The sequence below is a fragment of the Lepisma saccharinum genome, unplaced genomic scaffold, assembly GCF_977018435.1.
Source record: "Lepisma saccharinum unplaced genomic scaffold, izLepSacc3.1 HAP1_SCAFFOLD_516, whole genome shotgun sequence".
In the NCBI taxonomy this organism is placed as follows: Eukaryota; Metazoa; Arthropoda; class Insecta; order Zygentoma; family Lepismatidae; genus Lepisma; species Lepisma saccharinum.
Genome location: NW_028143199.1, coordinates 77,208 through 96,290, shown reverse-complemented (window position 1 = coordinate 96,290; position 19,083 = coordinate 77,208). Strand labels below are relative to the sequence as shown.

The following is a 19,083-nucleotide window of genomic DNA, read 5'->3' as shown; positions in this document are numbered from 1 at the left end:
GGGTTATACGTCGTATAGAGCGACCACAAGGGGAAAAAAAACGCCGAAAAGTGTACGCACAGATTTTCCTTCTTCCATTCAGCTCTGGCCATAAGAAAGCATGCTTTACTGTGCCCCTCTCCTCCACGCGAGAGTACGGTGCACGCGAGCCGCGAGTCTGCTCAGGTTTATATCCTTGTGGTCCCACAGTAGTTTCTGTTCATTTCTGCAGGAATTCAATCTTATCATAAAAAACTAACTAAACTTTTTGCTCGGATTGTCGTGGATTAAAAAAATGTTAGGATGCAGGCGAAAGGAAATGGAAAATAATTAACGTTTGTAAATTACACGTAGGATTGTGCACGAGTGCACTCTTGCTCACACATCACATTCTGCTATGAGCCAGCGTATTTAAAGGTGCTTGAAGACTATGGGCAGATCTTTTCATGTCTGCAGGTTTGCCTTGGGAAAATTCAAATGCCTAGTTTCAATACATTAATTAATTTAACTTTATTTGGGATTCTATGAAATTATTTGCATGGAGGTGCATATAGAAACGTTCATTTCATCATGTTAACGTTTGAAAGCAACTGATATAGTCTGACCGTGGGCAATAGTTGCTTCGGCATTTCAAAACTCGGCTGCATATGCATGTGTGGGGGGTAGAGGAGTATTTTATTTCCTATTTCGGCAATTTTACGTAGCTTTCCTACCTCTTCAGTTATTTACTATGTTGAGGTTGAATAGATATTGGGACAAACTCAATGGTACGTCCATACCTTAGCCAGGGTTTCAAATAGCAGCTTAGCTGATCAGTCACGGAGCAGGCAACGACTTTAGTCTTTACGGTGTTCTTCAAGCAGCAATTTTAGTATGGTGTCTTGATACTAATTTTTTCATGGCCATTATTTTGTTGGCCGTGACGATATAAGTTGTTATTGAACATGGTATCTAAAACTCAAAGTTTGCTGATTTACGTGAATGCTGAACTCTTACTCCAAATTGAAATGAATGCAATACTCCTTGACTACTAAAAAGTGATAGCGATACTTGAAGTGAAGGTCGGCTTCCCCGATGTCGCAGTGGTAGCGTCGTCGCCTTGTATTCCAGGGGTCCCGGGTTCGATACCCGGTGGAGGCACACAGTGGTTCGGATCCAATTTTATAAACTGTAGGTTCAGTTCCGATTAGCCTTACTGTGCATAAAGTCTGACTCTTAAACGTGACTCAGTCTTACAGATAAGAATTAGAAGTGGAAAAATGTCGATTTACTTCAAATACCCTTCAGAGGATTTTTTTTTTAACAAAACTGAAAACCGCATTTTTGTAGTTACGTTCGTCTGATTCCCGTAGGACGATAGGTGAAATACGTTTCCCGAGAAATATTTGAAAGGAGTTGTGTTAAGATGTCAAGCATGTAGCCCACAGCCATGCTGTATGATGAAAGCATAGAGGATAAGCCCCACACTTAATCTAGGTTCACAACAAAGATAGCGACTGAGAGGCCTAGCGTAATGAAAGGCAAGGAAAACTGTTAATCATTGGAAGAGACAATGAGTTTCATGTTTAGATCATTCTATCATATGTATAATTAATGAAATTGCTTATAAAAATAAAAAATGGTACAAAATGCTTCAAAGTAATTGAAAATATAGTCTCCAGGAAAAACCGAGAAAAGGAATACGCCCATTCAAACTGCAAACCTCGATTTGCATACTATATAGAAGGAATTTCCACCACATACTTGAAATTAGTTTGAGAAAATCTAAAATACGAGGAATCCCTATTCTCGTGTTGCTATTTCCTGTCAAATAAGAGGCTGTTGCGGTCTACTTCCGCGCTATACATTGAAGAAACAACGCTTTATACTCCGAAGTAGATACCAATGGTTCATGGACGCCCGCATTTTTTTTCAGGGAAGGGCAAGCAAGGTAGTTTTTTCCAGGGGGGGAAACAAGGTGCATGTCCTACACCATAAGTGTTGTCTTTTAAAAAAAAACATTACTTTAATTTGAAGTTATGTTCATGCAATAATTAACATATATTATTGTAGCTGAAATGACATTATATGTGATATATATATATATATATATATATATATATATATATATATATATATATATATAATTTTTGGTTGACTTTCATTTTCCAGGGGGGTCGTCCACCCCTTGCCCCTCTTTCGGACGTCCTTGCAAAGGTTCTATTTTTATTTCGCGTCTACCACTGTTAATCGCGATGATAAAGGATGCGATAGATGATGGAAGTGGTATAAAGACAATATCTTCTAGTCCAGGTTCTAATCAGACTTTAGACTTCGCATTGTATTACGCTAATTAATTTGCCACGGGATCGGCTACTTTGTGTTTGTCTGCTCATCAAATGATTAATTAGTTATTCAAACTATAGGTAGCAAAGCGATATAAAATAACGAAACGGAAAAAATCCACTTGACGTCTTGTAGTACTATCATCAACCTACAATTTCATGCTCACAAATCCACACAGGAAACTTCTTGTGGCATTAGTTTTGCGGAATGGCCTTGGGAAATAAAGATCGCCCATTTCCTTGTTCAGCTCTAGACAATTCAGGTGCCTTATCGAAGCTGCTCTTGAGCACGCAGGGTTTCTAACCTACTTCGCCGTAATTCAGTTGTTGTATCTTGATCAATATGCTGCATTGAACATTCCACTCAGAAATCCCATCCTATTCAACAGGGCGAGCTCACTACCATTCACGATTTTCGTCTGTATAAAGTTTGAAAAAGAAGAAATTTTCAGAAAACTCGTGTCTAATGTATTTCATTCTTTGATGTTTGTGTACAATTTGTAATACTATTAGTAATTGTAATACAGCGCGTCATTTTACTAGATATTCAACTAGTCTCTGTAGAAATAAGACAAAAAAGGAAGGAGGCTACTTAATGAAAAGGTGCAAACTGCTAATTTATAAATCTAAAGTCACGAAAAGAGTTCAGTCAAGGTCACGCCGCTCACCTAGTCTTGCCAGTAAGTAGACACATCCATATTTCGTTTTTGACGAAAACACGAAATGTGAAATGACATGCTGTAATGTTAATTTTTCATGTTTCTGAAAGGTGAGGTGCATTTTCCTACCCTGTTTCGTAACGAAATGATCTGCAAAATAAGAAATACTCCTAAACACAAAATTAGTTTATTTACCGATGCGATACTTTCTGAAGTTTGAAATATCCTGAGTTAGGTAATTCACGGAGAAATGATTAATTCTGCTGTAAATATTTGAGAAGCATAAATTGACCCCTTTATACAGAATAGACTTAATACTCTCGTAACTACATAAATGCGTAGCGTTCCAACAGAACTGATATGCTACGAATGTACTATAAGGGATATACTTATTTTGTGTAATAAGTGCAGTTTTTTAATCAAATTTAGGATTATATTCAATTTGTCATTTTATACACCACTTTTGATCAGATTTTTCACCGCTATAACAACGAATTTTTATTTTATTTAGCGCATTTGAACCCGAAAATTGTACCGAAATTTTGTATTATTTACCAAAAATATATGCCTCTTCTACCAATAAGCAACAATTTCAGCTGACGCAATCAACCGCATACGTACAGTGCGATGCACTAATATTGCTCGGCAAATTGTCCGACTATTTTCGTTATTTTTCTCGTACATCCTATGTGTTTTAAGCGATGGATTTTTATGTATACTGGTGCAGAAGTTGTCAACAGCTTGTTTTGAGTTTTCTTTTAATTCTTGAAGCTCTTATTGGGTCAAATAAAATGCACTAACATGGTGATGGACAATTTGCACGGTAATACTCATGGATCCCACTGTACAACGCGCGAAGTGTCGACTGAGCAGCTAAGATGTGTGGCAACCCTGTAGGACCAGGGGTGTGGAGGAGACAAGGGGAAGCTCAGACTTTGACTGGACTGTTTTCGTGGAGAGAGCAATCGTGGGAAATTCCTACTATCCATTAGCTAGTATATCCATATAAAATTGCGGAGGATGGTTACATTCTAACATTCCAAGTAGGACCTTTATTCCATCACTTGAATTGTTTAGTAAAATTTATTATTTTAATTCGTATATGCAAAATTGGACTAAATTGATCAATTTGATGGAGTGGTAAGTTAAATTTTACGTTTGGTACATACATTATATTTCGTCAGAAACCAAATGCTTTATTGATGGCGTTGCGGGCCAAAACTGAACGTATGAAAATATTTCAGATCAAATTGTGACTTTACTGGAAAGACAAAATATCAGGTTCAGGAAAGATTTCCGTGGGTTGTAGTTTATAAAACACACACCTCTGAATGGGTGTCCAATATGTCCAGGATTGAATTGCAGTAATTGGTTAATATCAAGGAAATAGCGTTTATAACAGGGCGAAGCAATTAATGACCTAAAAATAAAATTTTAAAAATATATCATTTGTTATTAATTCCTTAACAGTTGATGAGTTAATTTTTGATAAATTTAATGGATAAGTGTAAAATGTTTAAATTTACTACAACTTGTTCGGAAAATGGAGTAATACACACTGTTAGCAGCAGTGAGATTAATGCAGAATTGGCAAATACGTGAGATTTAAAATCATTTTTTTTAAAAAATAATTTTATGTTGTATTGTTACAGAAGACAAAAGTTGCAATGGCTTTTCAGAATAAAGCTGAAGTAATATGATCAATAAACACTTGACGGAGATTCTAAAATAAAAATGATTGTCTGCTAGTAAAGACGTGTACAGTACGATACACAAGTATCGTGTGGGAAATTGACAAAGATTACTTTTGTTAATTTTTTTTCTTGCATCGTGCGTGTGTTTGAGAAATAAATGCTTGTGTAGAGATTCAGTTGCTTGTCTGGCGCTTTGTTCAAATTCGCAACTCTCATTGGGTAAAACAGAACAAACGCGATGGTGGATAATTTGCTTAGTAATTAATACTTATGCATCGAAATCAGCATGGAAAAGCTCCTCTATACTCTCATTGAAAGAACTGAAAGATACTGAAAGCAGTGTGTCCTAGGTTTACTTCAGTCAGCAAGAGGACATTATCACATGACAAAATTTGAAAAATAAGGGTAAAAGATATTCAATTAATAAAATGTCAAACTCTACAAAAAATCTTCAGAAAACTACTATAAATGTTCAAAATTACCTAGAATTGACAAAAGTTACTTATCATTACTTAAGCATTAAAAATTCAAAGCAAATTTGCCTGAACAAATTGGCTTTACTGAACAAAGTTTTTACGCACATTGTTCTTGCATTGGAGCAATCTTTGCATCCTTTTTTTAAAATTCAAAATCAAATTACTTGTTCTATTATTATAGTAAAAAGAGCAAAAGTGTGCCCATTCATCATATCACTCATCTCCAACTTCGCAATTAGACAAAATTGGCAGAAAAGCGAAGTAAAATATACTAAATCAACTCAAATGCATATCCCAATCATTGACTTTCAATTTTTCCCAAAATCTCAAAATCCATAAGCACAACTTTCTCCCTATAACCTGTAGAGTTTATCTAGAAGTTAGGCGAGCTTATACCGCAAATTAGTCTTGTTCTGTCACTTATCACCACGCCCCCCTCTATAGTTGCCTCCAGCTCGTTGTCCTGTAAATTCTCCACACGCATTGTAGTCTAGCTTTCCCCATGTTCAAGAATTTCGACGTATTTTATATTGGGGAAGGTCCACTATGTGTAGGGTATTCTATAGTATTTTAATCAGGCGTAAAAAGTGCTGGGATTCCAATTTGTGACTAATCTCCATACATTAAGCATATTGTTATATAATGACAGTTAGTGGTCTCCATATATTTACGTATATGGGTATATTGTACGAATACACAAACTCGCACATAGATTTTACTTTGATATTAATTCTTTCAGTATGAATAAAACTATTTTCTTTATAGGGAGATCATAGTGGTAACCTAGAGAAACATATCAAGCGGAGGCATCAAGATAAGCTGTCATTTCTGCAGAAGAAGAAAATGAGAAATGCTATCTCTAGTAATCCGAAAGCCAATATTCTCCTAAATGTAAAGATGACCGCAGACATCCTCAGGCAGTCTTGCATCCGACTCATCTCGGAGCACGGACGTCCTTTTTCACTGATGAATGACCAAGCATTTCAAGATATAGTGAATCCTCTTTTGGAAGCGATGCCAGCTTCTGACAGGTGCGTATTTTCATCAATGTCGTCAGATTGTCCTTTACATGTATTCCTTAGTATGTTCACATTGTATACGAATGAAATTATTTTCATTGTTAGTAACGGACAGTCTTAATCAGTGTTCGGAAAGTTACTCGAGTCAGTTGCTTGGTTCAAAAAGTAGGTTCGGTGCAGCTACTCAATTTAAAGAATAACTTACTTTTGCAGTTACTTTCTGTTGGATATTTTATTGCGAAAAATTGAACACACCCAATGATCATTAATTACAAGAAAATAAATATTTAAGAAATTTTATTTTGGATTTTATGTCTGTGGTATGTCATCGCATTGTAATATTATGACAACAATCAAGATTAAACCAAACACTGAAGTTTTAATGAGCAACTAGAAATGACGAATTGCAACAAAGCGTGGATGTCCTAAATTCAAAATGGAACGAAGCCCAGCTTTCTTGCCTTAGTAGGAGATTCCGAAAAAAAAAAGGAAACAAAAGCGTCCAGAAAAGAAATAGTTGGAAGCTAAACTACCCCTCTAAGAGAAAGGCCCTTAAATCAATTTGACGTATACAAACAAGACTAATTATTCAAATGCCAACAACTCTAAGCTGATTTTTCGAAGGATGACGCTTGGTCCGCGCATAGTCCATCGCAGCTATTTCTGGCTTTCAAGACAGAACCCACTCCTTAACTAGCTCAACTACTGTCCTCGCGTAGCTGGGCAGGACTGAAATTTTGGAGGGCTCCCACCAGGAATTTAACCCTGGACCGCTAGCGCCAAATGTTAAATCACTAATAATTTGGCTACGCGGGAGCCCATAGTTGAAACAGTGTTGCCAAATTTAACTTTTTCCCCCAACGCTACAAATTTTAAAGTTAAAAATTTGTCTTAAAGAATAGTAAAAGTAACGTCATAAAGTTACATCTATTGCAAAAATGAAACTCTGCTACGGTTACAGCTACCTTCTTTAGTTAGAATTCCTTAGAAATTCATTTCAGGTTACTTCAAATACATTGATTTTATTGATCCAGCCTCATGTAATGAAGGTAGAGAGTTCTGTATATCCTTACAATGTTTAGAAGGAATGCAATTACGTTAAGTTAGTTTTTCAAATAACTGTAAAACTAGTTACTCACTGACATAATCATGAGTAATTTCAACTGCAACAGTTACTCTTTGAATAAGTAAACTAAGTATAACTGTCTGGAAAAGTAATTTTCTGAAGACTGATATGTATGAGACACATTTTTTCATCAAATGATATTTAACACACTTTTGTACACTCAAACAAAACTAATTAATATAAAGTTTTCAAATATTATGTCAAATTTTCCTCAATTTTACAAAGTTGTTACATATACAGTGCGTTCGTTTTAAACTCTTATAACACAGGTTAGGTCGGAATATGTAATATAAATACTGTATAATTGTCTGCATGCTAGACGTTACGGGACGAAAATGCCGGCATCTGTCCCATATCACGTGCTAACTCTGCGCAGAGACAAAACAAACTCACTGTACTCCATATGCCTAGAGACAGGTTATGCTAACATTCTGTAGCTTTCCAGTGCTGGATGGAACTGAGCATGCAGTACAACTTATTTAGATATCCCCTATATACTATTGTTAATATATTTTAGAAAATAAAAAAAATATAGGTGTCACATATATCCTTTTCACAGCCTTAGGTATATCTGAATGAAGCAAAAAGACCTATTGCCAAAGCCCAGTGCTGTGACCAGGGAGGGTGGTGTTATAACTTCCTCATTAGTTCAAACTTTACTAAAGAGCGTTGATTGCATCAAATAACACTGTTTATTGCATGCAAGCTGCGTTAGTTTCTAGACACACTGATAGAGGTTAACCTATTATGGTTTTAAATAACAATCTTTTTCACTTTCACCAAAAAAGTGTTCTGCTTTCTCATATTTGTAGCATTTGCCTAGTTGATGAAAGCTTGATAATATAATTAATTCATACTATTTGAAAAATATTTTTAAGAATTTTAATTCTATTTTGGGTTTGAAACAAATGTCTTGAAAATTTCAAAAATCAAGAAACAACTTATCAATTAAGGATTAAAGCAAATTTTATTCTCTGCAGGTTTATCGTGAACAAGGAAGGTGTACGGAACATGCTATTCAGTCAGGCCCAGCAGATCAGAGAAACAATACGCGGCGAAATGGAGGGAAAATTGATACATCTAAAAGTTGATTCTACTTCGAAAAATGGACGATCATTCTTTGGTGTCAACGTCCAGTTTGTTGTAAATGGGGCTCTCCAATTGCGTACTTTGTCAGTTCAAGAGTTATTTGTGTCTCAAACAGGTAGCAATTTGCGTTACGAATTGTTGAACATTCTGGATAAGTATAATGTGCCCGTGGAGAATATATATAGTTTAACTACAGACACTGGAGCAAACATGATTAAAGCCGGGAAACTTATTGGGGAAGATCAAGAAACAAAGATGTCTAATATTTCTCAAGACACTTACGAAGATGAAGATATTGAAATGGAATTGACGAGTAAAGATTATCGTCTCCAATCCGTTCGTTGCGCGTCGCATACTCTTCATTTAGTCGTGAATGATGCTCTCAATTCCATTCCTGAAGTTAAGGATATTATTGTGACATGTCAAGCAGCATGCCGTGTCTTACGATCGCCTACAGCACGGCGTCAATTGAATGCAGAATCACTGCCGGTACCATCCCTTGATGTCCCGACAAGATGGAACAGCACAAATGATATGCTCCAGTCACTTTTTACACTTAAAAAGTTCATAGGGGATTACTATCAAGAGCAAGTTAAAATAAAGCAAGAAGACTGGATATACATTGAGGCTATTTTGACGTCACTGGAACCAGCCAAAGTAGCCACAAAGAGGCTGCAAGAAGAACAGCTTCTACTTGGCGACTTCTACGGGATATGGCTGGAGTGTCGCCTTAAAACATCAACAATCAACACAGACCTTGCACGCCACATAGTAGAGGGCATGGACAAACGAGAAAAACAAGCATTATATGTCAATAACGAAGAGAGACTTCCATCATTATTTGAGTATCCAGGATTTCTTGCTTCTATTTACATGGATCCCAGGTACTTTTCTGTTTTAAGTGAAGAAAACATCCATGTGGCGAAGGTGTATCTCCAGAAGTTGTGGTTAAGACTTGAACACATGAAATCCTTATCAGTGTGTGGAGAGGTAAAGAAACAAGAAGATTCCAGCACTGAAGATGATGACAGTGACCATGTCACAAACTACTTAAAGAAACAAGATTTATTGCGGCGGAATACCATATCTGCACCAAAGTTTAATATTGCGTCATTATTGGACACTTACTTTGTTTCAACTCGAAGACTGAAAAGGACTGAAAATGTTCTAAATTTCTGGGAAATTAGAAAATCAAGTTGTCCCGAATTGTACATTTTGGCTTGTATTGTTCTCTCTACTCCTGCAACACAAGTTAGTGTCGAGAGACTCTTTTCATCTCTGAAATTCATACTAAACCCACTCAGGTGTAATATGGCAACCGAAATTATTGATGACATACTTGTTATTAGAAATAATTATATTTTCATGAAAAAAAATCTAACTAAATCTTCATTAAAAAGCAATCTCAGAAATAGCAGCACAGAATTGACTACAAACATTGTAGCAAACTTTGTGGAATCCAATGATACACCACAGAAAGATCTTGTACAACATGTTGAAAATGTGGGGAATATTACTGTCTAGATTAATAATGTATATAATTACTTGATTTTTTTTGTGATCTTATAGTTCATTATACATAAGTAGCTGTAACCAAAGAAAATCTTTTCAGAGGTTCCATAAGAAGTAATTTAATTAAAAGAACAATTTTGCTCGTACTTGTTTAATGTTTCCTAGTAATTAATACATTTAGTTTTGAGTAGCTGTCTTACCTGTTCACAAAATTGCACAGATATACTGATGTTATACAAGAGTATGAAATATATTTTTATTCATGTCAAATTTGTGGAATTCTGTTTAGTTTTAAATTGACACCTGAAGGAAATGACAGTGTATTTGCTTTGTTTTGAAAGATACAAAATTTCTCTAGTTTTTTAAGTAATAAGGTCTTTTTTTTCCTTGTTTTAGAATTTACCTTGGAATGATTAAGAGAATAATAAAGATATTCAACAAAATTTTAAAAACTGTTTCAATATATACTTTTCAGAACCTCCGTTCTATTCTTATGCTTATACAGTACGAATGCATACTTTAAATATATGTATATTTACATTTTTTTTAAAAAAATTGAGCTTCGATGTTGTAGGGAGTTGAATATATGGCAAATATTGTTATTCCTTGGTTGGTGAACAAATCCTAATTTTTTTTTATTGTATTAATTCCCATGATATCTATTTCTTTGTGAGAGATTAGTGTAAATTTTTAGATTTTTTATGATAAATTTGACAGCCATTTTAGAATGTACCTCAAAATGTAACATTTAGAGCAAATTACTCAGGAACACCACTCAATAACAGACGTTACTGTTAGCCTCCTAATATGTAACCTAAAATCAATTCTTGTTTTTCAAACACGCTACTTCCTAAGGTTAAGTTTAGTTCTCTTGTTATAAAATTCTCTTAATAAAATATCAAAAAATGGCAACATCATTGTCATTATCTTGTCTAAGTAATTATTGCATGGCATCTGATAAATTATCAAAAGACGCACGCAAATGCAAATTAATGTACATTAATTACCTTGATGGACGCACGTGTCTGCCTGTGTGTGTGTATCCAAATCAGCATGTTACTTTCTAATGTTCTGGACAATGAGTTTTTGAAGAATGGAAACCGAATAGTCAATCACTCTACTACCAAATCATCCCGTGTAACAGCATGGAATGTAAATGGAGATGACAAATAGCATCCACATATCTTTTGAACTTGACTCATTTTGTTAGAATCAGTCGTTCCACATGTCTTATCGATACCTCAAAAATACTGAACCCACAATTGTAATATTAAAATGGGCTCCAATAACTATCAAAGTTTAATTTTTGCATGGCTGAGTTGGGGTCATGTAAATTCTTGTCCTCGCTAAAGTACAGTATGCGTACGTTGCACAAGACTATATAAAAACAAAGTAAATTTGTTACACACACATAAGTGCGCGCCCGCAATTGCATAGCTGAAAGTCTACTGAACACACACACACACATCAACTTTCGAGCACTAACGATGACCATTGCCATAAGCACAATCTCTGGCGTGTGTCCAAACATGCACTTCTATGTTCACTATCTAGTAGTAGCAATTTATGGTAGAAATCAATGGTCACTAAAAGTGCATGTTACAACGTCTGCCCACACCTGGGAGTTAGGAATGGAAGACATCGCCATTATGTTATTAAGTGTCCTGTTCAAAATGTCCTTACTTTTATTTTTAAGAAATTTGCCAGAGAACGAAGCGCGATAGTTTTCAATTACATAGAAAATGATGCACCCCCTCAGAGGAGTAACCACAAATTCTTGTCTGCGGGGGGAGTACTTGGATAAACTATTAATAATAGTAGTAATAATGGCACTATTATTATACGTACACAATTTATATAGCCTATATTAATACATTACATAATGAATTCATTCGCCCCCACAACAAACAACAAAAAATATGCCTCTGAAATGTGTGCGCTTCTTCTCCCCCAAACAATTGTTCATACATTTAAGACTCAACTGTTTGTAATAGTCTGACGTACTTACTTCTTGTTACTTCTCCCTCTGGTAATTTACAATGCATTACAGAAAATAAATTGCTAGCGAAGCGATCAAGAAAACTTTTAGATCCAAATTTTTGCAAACTGAAAACAATATTGATTTAATATGGCGCAAAAAAATCATGGAGGCCCATGACATTCTCTTTTACATTTTTTTTTCTATTTACATCGTTCGGCGTCCAGGGCTGACTGCCGCCGTCCCCTATACATCGACCACAAGGAAAAAAACCTTGGGACGAAAAGTCCCCGCGCAGCTTTCCCTTCTTCCCTCCACCTCGGGCCATAAGGAAGCATGGTCCACTCTCCCCCTCCCCTACAAGCGGGAGTATGGTGTACAGGAGTCGTGGGTCTGCGCAGGTTGTTTTGCTCATGGTTCCACTATAGCTAAGGGTTTGAAATTGACAAGACTGTAAGAAAAGCAGATATTGCGAGCGAAACGAGCTAGACAATTTTATATAACTTTATTTACATTTGTATAAAGATATAAATCGAAAGGGGGCAATTGCCCTTCTGTGCCTCCTTGCAGATGCTCTTGACCGTCTGGAAGAAATAATGCACGAAAGACGTGAAAACTAAATCCGTCTTTAGTATCGTTTTGTCCTGCAACTCTTAGATTCTGCAACCTTTCTTTCCATAGTTCAATGTTTGCAACCTTACCCCTTAGAATTGATTTCCGTCCAAGGTTGAGGCCCAATCTCCCCCCCCCCCTGTGGTTGCGCCACTGCACCTTCTTTAGCCGTAGTTGTTTTGTGAACTTTCATTGGCTTAAAAATACTTCATTTTCTTCAAGAGCATAATATAGTTTAATAACCGGCGATAAAATTCCTCTCCCCTAAATTTCTGGATTAAAGTATAATAATATAGGGGCATGGAAATCTGAAAGGGGGGTGCGGATGGCCACCTCTCTCCTTTAGAAAACGAATGTCAGCTAAAAGTATATATTTCACACGTATAATTTGATTCCAGTCATAGTAATTTACATTAATTATTATAATGGGTATGCAGGAATGCGATAATTTCGAATTCAAGTGGTGTTTCTTGAGGGGGCAACACTATTATCGGGGTAATATGCCCCATGGAAAAATACCTCGCTTCTCCCTCCGTCGAAAATATCTGCAGACGTCCATGATTAGGGCGGGGCATTAACCCCCCCTTTGGACTTCGTGCGCACGCCTATGGCTACTCATTTCTACACTACATGGAAGGTTTATTCAATTTCGAGCCAAAAATGTAATTTTCAAATCAGGGTTTTTAAACGTCCACGAACCCATCAACTAATGGGTTCTATTGGGTTCCGCAACAATACCGGAACCTGTTCTATCACAGTGTAAATTCGGTCCAAGTTGCGTATTGTTTCATTTCAAATATGGAACTTAGACCGTCTTTAAATTGATCCGGAACGAAGGACCCTGTGCCGTATTTCAATTGATCCAGAAAAAAGGTTCCTGGAACTTATTTAAATACCTTAAACATAAAAAGGCTCTTTACGGTCCAGATCCATTTATGCTTGCTAATATTCCCTGCTGAACCTGAATTGAATTGATTTAAAATTCCTGATCCTTTAACAACCCTGGTGGAAATTCATTAATTTACAAACAACCATATTTTTAACGAAACATTAATCCCACACAATATACTGAGTTATTTTTCGCAATGTTCCAATGAATGGCAAGAGATTTGGGCTATTCCTTTTTCTTCCTTGATGTTTAATAGATTATATTTGTCACGCACCTATAACGTTACTAGCAAACATTTGTGAATTGTTCTTTCCTTGTAACGTTAACATCTACCATACTGAATTTATTTACGTTCCTTATGCAGATGGTATGTACCCAACTGCATTTTGTTCCGTTCCGCTACAGTGGTTTACATTTTGTTACATTCCTATGTAACGTTAATTAACCATATTGCCTTTCACTTCGTTCCGTTACGGAGGATTGCATTCATTACGTTCCTATGTACCGTTATTTACTACCATGTTGCATTTCGTTACGTTTTTTTGTAACGCTAGTATATACCACAATGCATTTCGTTACTACGTTCCTTGTATCCTTGTAACGGTAGTATATACCATATTGCATATTACGTTATGTTCCAATGTGCTCATTTCGTTCCGTTCCTTTATAACGTTAATATCTACCATAATACATTTTGTTACGTTCTCTGTAACGTCAGTCTGTAACATATTGCATTTCGTTACGTTCCATGGGTACCAGCAGCTGAACCATACTCTTCCTCCTACAAAATGGAACGTACCGTGTAACGCAAATTGGGTACGTTACGACTCCCTGACTGGATGTTCCGTACGTTTGATGACGTAATCCCCTGTCAGTGTTTCCAACCACGCCGTTGTTTTGTAAGAAGTGAAGGTGATTTTTTTAAAAAGCTGTATAGCATTGTTTTACGATCAAAATTTTAACTATGCTTCCCGAACCTAACCTAACCTTGCCGGAAATGGTTCGTGCAGGCACGTATCCAGAGGGGGGCTTAGGGGGCTCGAGCCCCCCCGAAAGTTTTAGGTTTACACTAGATAAAATGAGGTTTTTGGTTTCTTGTGGTATGAAATAAAATAATGTGACAATAATTTAAGGAAAGAAATAATTATCGAGGCAAGACGGAGAATGTTCCGTAACCCTGTTATTGATAAAAACACGTATCCAAGATGGGGCACAGGGGGCTCGACCCTCTTCCCAGGAAATGTTTCAGTTTACGTTGGATAAAATTAGGTTTTTGGCTTCTTAAATAATGTGAAAATAATGTAAGGAGAGAGATAATTATCGAGGCAAGACGGAGCATGTTTTATACCCCTGTTATTATTAATAGCACGTAGCCAAGGTGTGGATGAGGTGGCTCGAGCCTCCCCCCCTCAGGAAATTTTTAAATTTACACTAGATAAAATTAGATTTTTGGCGTCTTGAATAATGTGAAGATAATAAATTTATAAATCTGAGAGAAATAATTATCGAGACAACACGGAGAGTGTTCTATAACCCTATTATTTATTATTATTACGTCAATAGCACGTATCCAAGGTGGGAATCAGGAGGCTTGAGCCCCCCTTCAGGATTTTTTTCTGTTTACACTAGATAAAAATTAGGATTTTGGCTTCTTGAATAATGTCATGATAATTTGGGAGAAATAATTATCGAGATAAGATGGAGAATGTTCTATAACCCTGTTATTGTTAATAGCACGTATCCAAGCTGGGGTTGAGGTAACTCGAGCCCCCCCCAGGTTTTTTTTAATTTTACACTAGATAAAATTAGGTTTTTGGCTTTTTGAATAATGTGACGATGATTTAAGGAGATAGACAAGTATCGAGGCAAGACAGAGAATGTTCTATAACCCTGTTGTTCATAATATTGCACGTACACTTTTGTTGCGCTTTCGGTGTTGTCTCAGCGCACTTGAGGACTATGTAGAGACTTGTCAGCATTTGGAAGCTGCACAACAAAGGTAGCGCCACACGTAGGGCAATTCGTTTTAATTTCTAATCTCTGGAAGGCGGGAGAGGGTACGTTCTTGAATGAGAGAAGGAGTCAACTACTGGCAATATTAACGAATCGTTTTATCTGCGGAATGTTCTACAATATAATGAGGATATAAATACGCGGATTCAATTTTTCGATTGATCTGTACAAAGACTCGGTTAATTACATTTCAGAGGTAAGTGTGACAATTCATACAGTCGATTGGTGATCAGATCAGTCAGCGTCCTCTGATTGCTTTATAAGATATAGTGATTCGAAAATGAAGACATTGACGACAGCAGAACTTCCGGGCCTCAGTGTGGTGCTAGTTCGGTTCGAGGGCCGAAGAGATCAATGCCTCTCTCTCTCTCTCTCTCTCTCTCTCTCTCTCTCTCTCTCTCTCTCTCTCTCTCTCTCTCTCTCTCTTCTCTCAAGTGAATATTTCATCAGTACCGGATATTAAAACAGAAATAAACTGCATAGATCAACTGAAAATCAAAGTTTTGAGTGATGATTTAGTTTTGCCAGAACTAAATTTTGTATATGCAGTCTGAGAATTTCATGATATAAAAAAATACTTTTGCTTAAGCCTACTGGGTTCGAAACACATTCAAACACTTAACTATCATAAAGAGACAGCCGAAAATTTTATGAATGAAGAGAAGAGAAAGCAGGAAGATGTTGCATATGTAGACATTTTAGGTGGAAATTGCAGGCTCTACCAGGATCCAAATCAGGGCTCTACCAATTGAGCCACCTAGTCATCCTTGACTTCAACAGATTTTTCGTTAAAATGTCTACATAGTACATGTCCTGTGTATATCAAATCGTAAGGTGTTGCCTGTATAGTGAACAAGCACAGAAAATATAGGAGAGAGAAGAAAACTGAGGAGCATTATCACCGGTTGAGGATAATTTTTTTCTGTGGTCAACAAGAGCTACTACTTCGAGGTGACAATGACAGTGGCCTAATAAGGGAGATTTCACACCGTGTCGCCTGAAGATTAGCTTTGTGCGGCCTTTTGTGTCGCTACGGTGTGAAACGTTGCTGTTGATTGGCCCATTCCAATCAACATGTATCGCGTGTCCCTTCGGTCTGAAACCTTCCTAAGTCTTGAAAATCCAAGTCACAAGGATGGAAAATAAGGGCCTTGTTAAGGTTAGGTGTGAAGGCAGGCAGACGACAGCACCCTAAAGGATCATATTCAAACCTGCAGGAAGAACGCATCTCCAATACGATGATAAAAACTTCTGGTGAGTTCATTTTAAAAAATGTGTCCGAGATAAAGAGAGGCGTGCCCAGGATTTTCGGAAGGGATAGGGGTTACGCATACTATTTTTGGTGGTCAGTCCTGATTTTGCCATTTTCCCCTGTCTTTGAGGTTCCTTTTTTTTTTTTTTAAAGGAATACTGGGTCAAATGGGGCTATTACCACACCAACCCTCCCTTGGGCACGTCACTGGAGATAAATGAGTAAGCATTTGATCATACTGGGAGACGAAACATTAGATGTGTTGGGAACGGAAGGGTTTTTCACTGTGCATTAATTGTTTCGTGATCCACCTGTATTCGAGAAGACTTCCTTTGTTTCGTGCCGATATACAGGGTGCTCGGAAATTCCCCTTACAAACTCCTAGGGCTAGTAGAGGGGGCTGAGTAGACAATATTTGGAATAGGAACCCATGTCCGGAAACGTACCGTTTCCGTGCTACAACCATGACAATGTGTCGGATGTGCCTGTGTTGGTGTGCAACCGGGTAGGCAGTATATGACGTCAGAAGATCACCTGATGACCTAAAGTGTAATCATTTATTACAACCATGTCAAATGAGGTGTTACGTAAGGTACAGAAGTGAATGACGTGTGACTCAGTCCATAATACAAACAAATTTATTTGGTAACAATGCCAAGGGAACAAAACAGAAACTTACTATTCATTAATCAACACCTGTGTCGACAGTGGAACGCAACAATTTGTAGACGTCACGTGCCATCAGGTTACATACCAACACATGCACATCCCATACATTGTCATGGTTGTAGCACAGAAACGGTACGTTTCCGGACCTGGGTTCCTATTCCAAATATTGTCTACTCAGTCCCCTCTACTAGCCCTAGGAGTTTGTAAGGGGAATTTCCGAGCACCCTGTATAACAAGACAGCGGAAGCTGTGACAGGCATTTTTGAACACTTGTGAGTGCTAAGGCCTGAATCTGAACAATTTGGTGGGTTTCGGTTTTTATAAGAGCTGAAAAAATGGGAGGACAAGACACGTTAGTGGTGTTTAGGCTCGAATCAGAGAGTAATATTCGAGAGCTGTCTGTGTCCAGTTCGCAACCCACAATTTGAATCTCGCGTCTATGCTCGCGTTGTCGAGTGGATTGTCCATCCCGTGCATGTGTAACAGCTTCGTAAAAACACTCAAAGATACCATAGATGTTTTTATGCCTGATGAGAAGAAATGGACAAACACACATACTGAGATGGTTCCGGCACACAATATTAATGCATGGAAACAGAGGAGTCGAGTGGTAAAAAATGTTCCGATTTCACGTTCTGATTAAAATGACAGCCTTACAGTGGCAACGATTTAAGAGATAGTTGTTCCCCATTTTTTATTTTTTTGCCTCAACATTATGACCTCTTAATGTTAAGCCTTGGCTACCAAGAGAAAGCAAACTTTCCTTGCAACGCCCTCCGCACCCCCCCCCCCACCCCCCGCCCCGTTTTGGAACCCAATTGCCACCTCTGGTCTTAAACACGCAATTGTGAGGTTCTTACTATACCCCTTAAAAAAATGGTGTTGAGCCCCCCCGAAAGGAATTCCTGGATATGTGCCTGCTTATTTGTGTATGCAAATCAACGAAAACTTGTTCAGTGTTGGATATTCGCTCTTTACATAATACCCGAGGATAATTCTTCTTGTTATATCTTTATCGCAACCGTCGATTGTCTTTGTGATACTGTTCCTTTTGATTCGTTTGCGCGATGATTTAAATGACGTGGAACCCGACGCCTCAAGACTGTCTTTGCCTTCCCTAACAATACGCTGCACAGTTCGCGTACACACTCCAAAAGCTTCCAACACACTCTGTTGCACTTTGTGCACACTTACCAAGGGACCACTGTTTTCTGCTTCCTTTTGATAATATCCATGAACCCTACTGATTATTTTCCTGCCTTGGCTATAAACTACCCTCTTTCCTGTTCGCCATCGTACGATACTTGCTGCCAGGGGCGCCGACTTGTCAAAATTATTAGGGGGGGGCTCTGATCACTGAAATAAATTAATCAATTACTCACTCTCTCCCTTTTTTAAGTTTTGGCCTCAGTGTTCGGAATCTCATAAAAGCCCATGAATTCCTCAAAAATATCAAAATTTTTATTCACAGTTCGAATGCAGAATATTGATTGTCAACGGATGGATATGTCACAAGTTTCGTCAACCATAATAGCAAAATATTCTCGACTTTTAATATCTGCTACCAAGGAGCGCAAAACAGATCTTCCTAATATATCAATGATCTCGTTCTGAATGTCATGTAGCCCGAACGTCCCATCCACTACCCTAGTTCATGCACATCGTCTTTTGAAACTCTTTTTTTAGTAAAAATTTTAACAATACTCATAATAATTATATACTTAGTATATAGTAATAAGTCATGTGTTTTGTTTTCTCTGATCACAGCCCGCCCTAAGTTGATGGTTTAGCG

At 37.3% G+C, this 19,083-nt stretch overlaps 1 protein-coding gene across 1 annotated transcript; it reads left to right on the top strand.

Annotated features, from left to right (window-relative positions):
• Window positions 1-6,029: 6,029 nt before the first annotated feature.
• On the top strand, window positions 6,030-19,081 carry LOC145982984 (uncharacterized). The gene is made up of 3 exons (XM_083116264.1): window positions 6,030-6,163; window positions 8,258-9,396; window positions 19,059-19,081. The coding sequence occupies exons 1-3, from the start codon at window positions 6,030-6,032 to the stop codon at window positions 19,079-19,081; spliced, it is 1,296 nt and encodes a 431-aa protein (XP_082972390.1).
• Window positions 19,082-19,083: the final 2 nt, after the last annotated feature.

Bases quoted from the DNA above. Each gene is read 5' to 3' on its own strand.
- LOC145982984 (XM_083116264.1), top strand. From the start codon at position 6,030: ATGACCGCAGACATCCTCAGGCAGTCTTGCATCCGACTCATCTCGGAG. The intron at 6,164-8,257 runs GTGCGTATTTTC...TATTCTCTGCAG, and splicing joins GCGATGCCAGCTTCTGACAG to GTTTATCGTGAACAAGGAAG. The intron at 9,397-19,058 runs GTGACCATGTCA...CTCTGATCACAG, and splicing joins CAGCACTGAAGATGATGACA to CCCGCCCTAAGTTGATGGTT.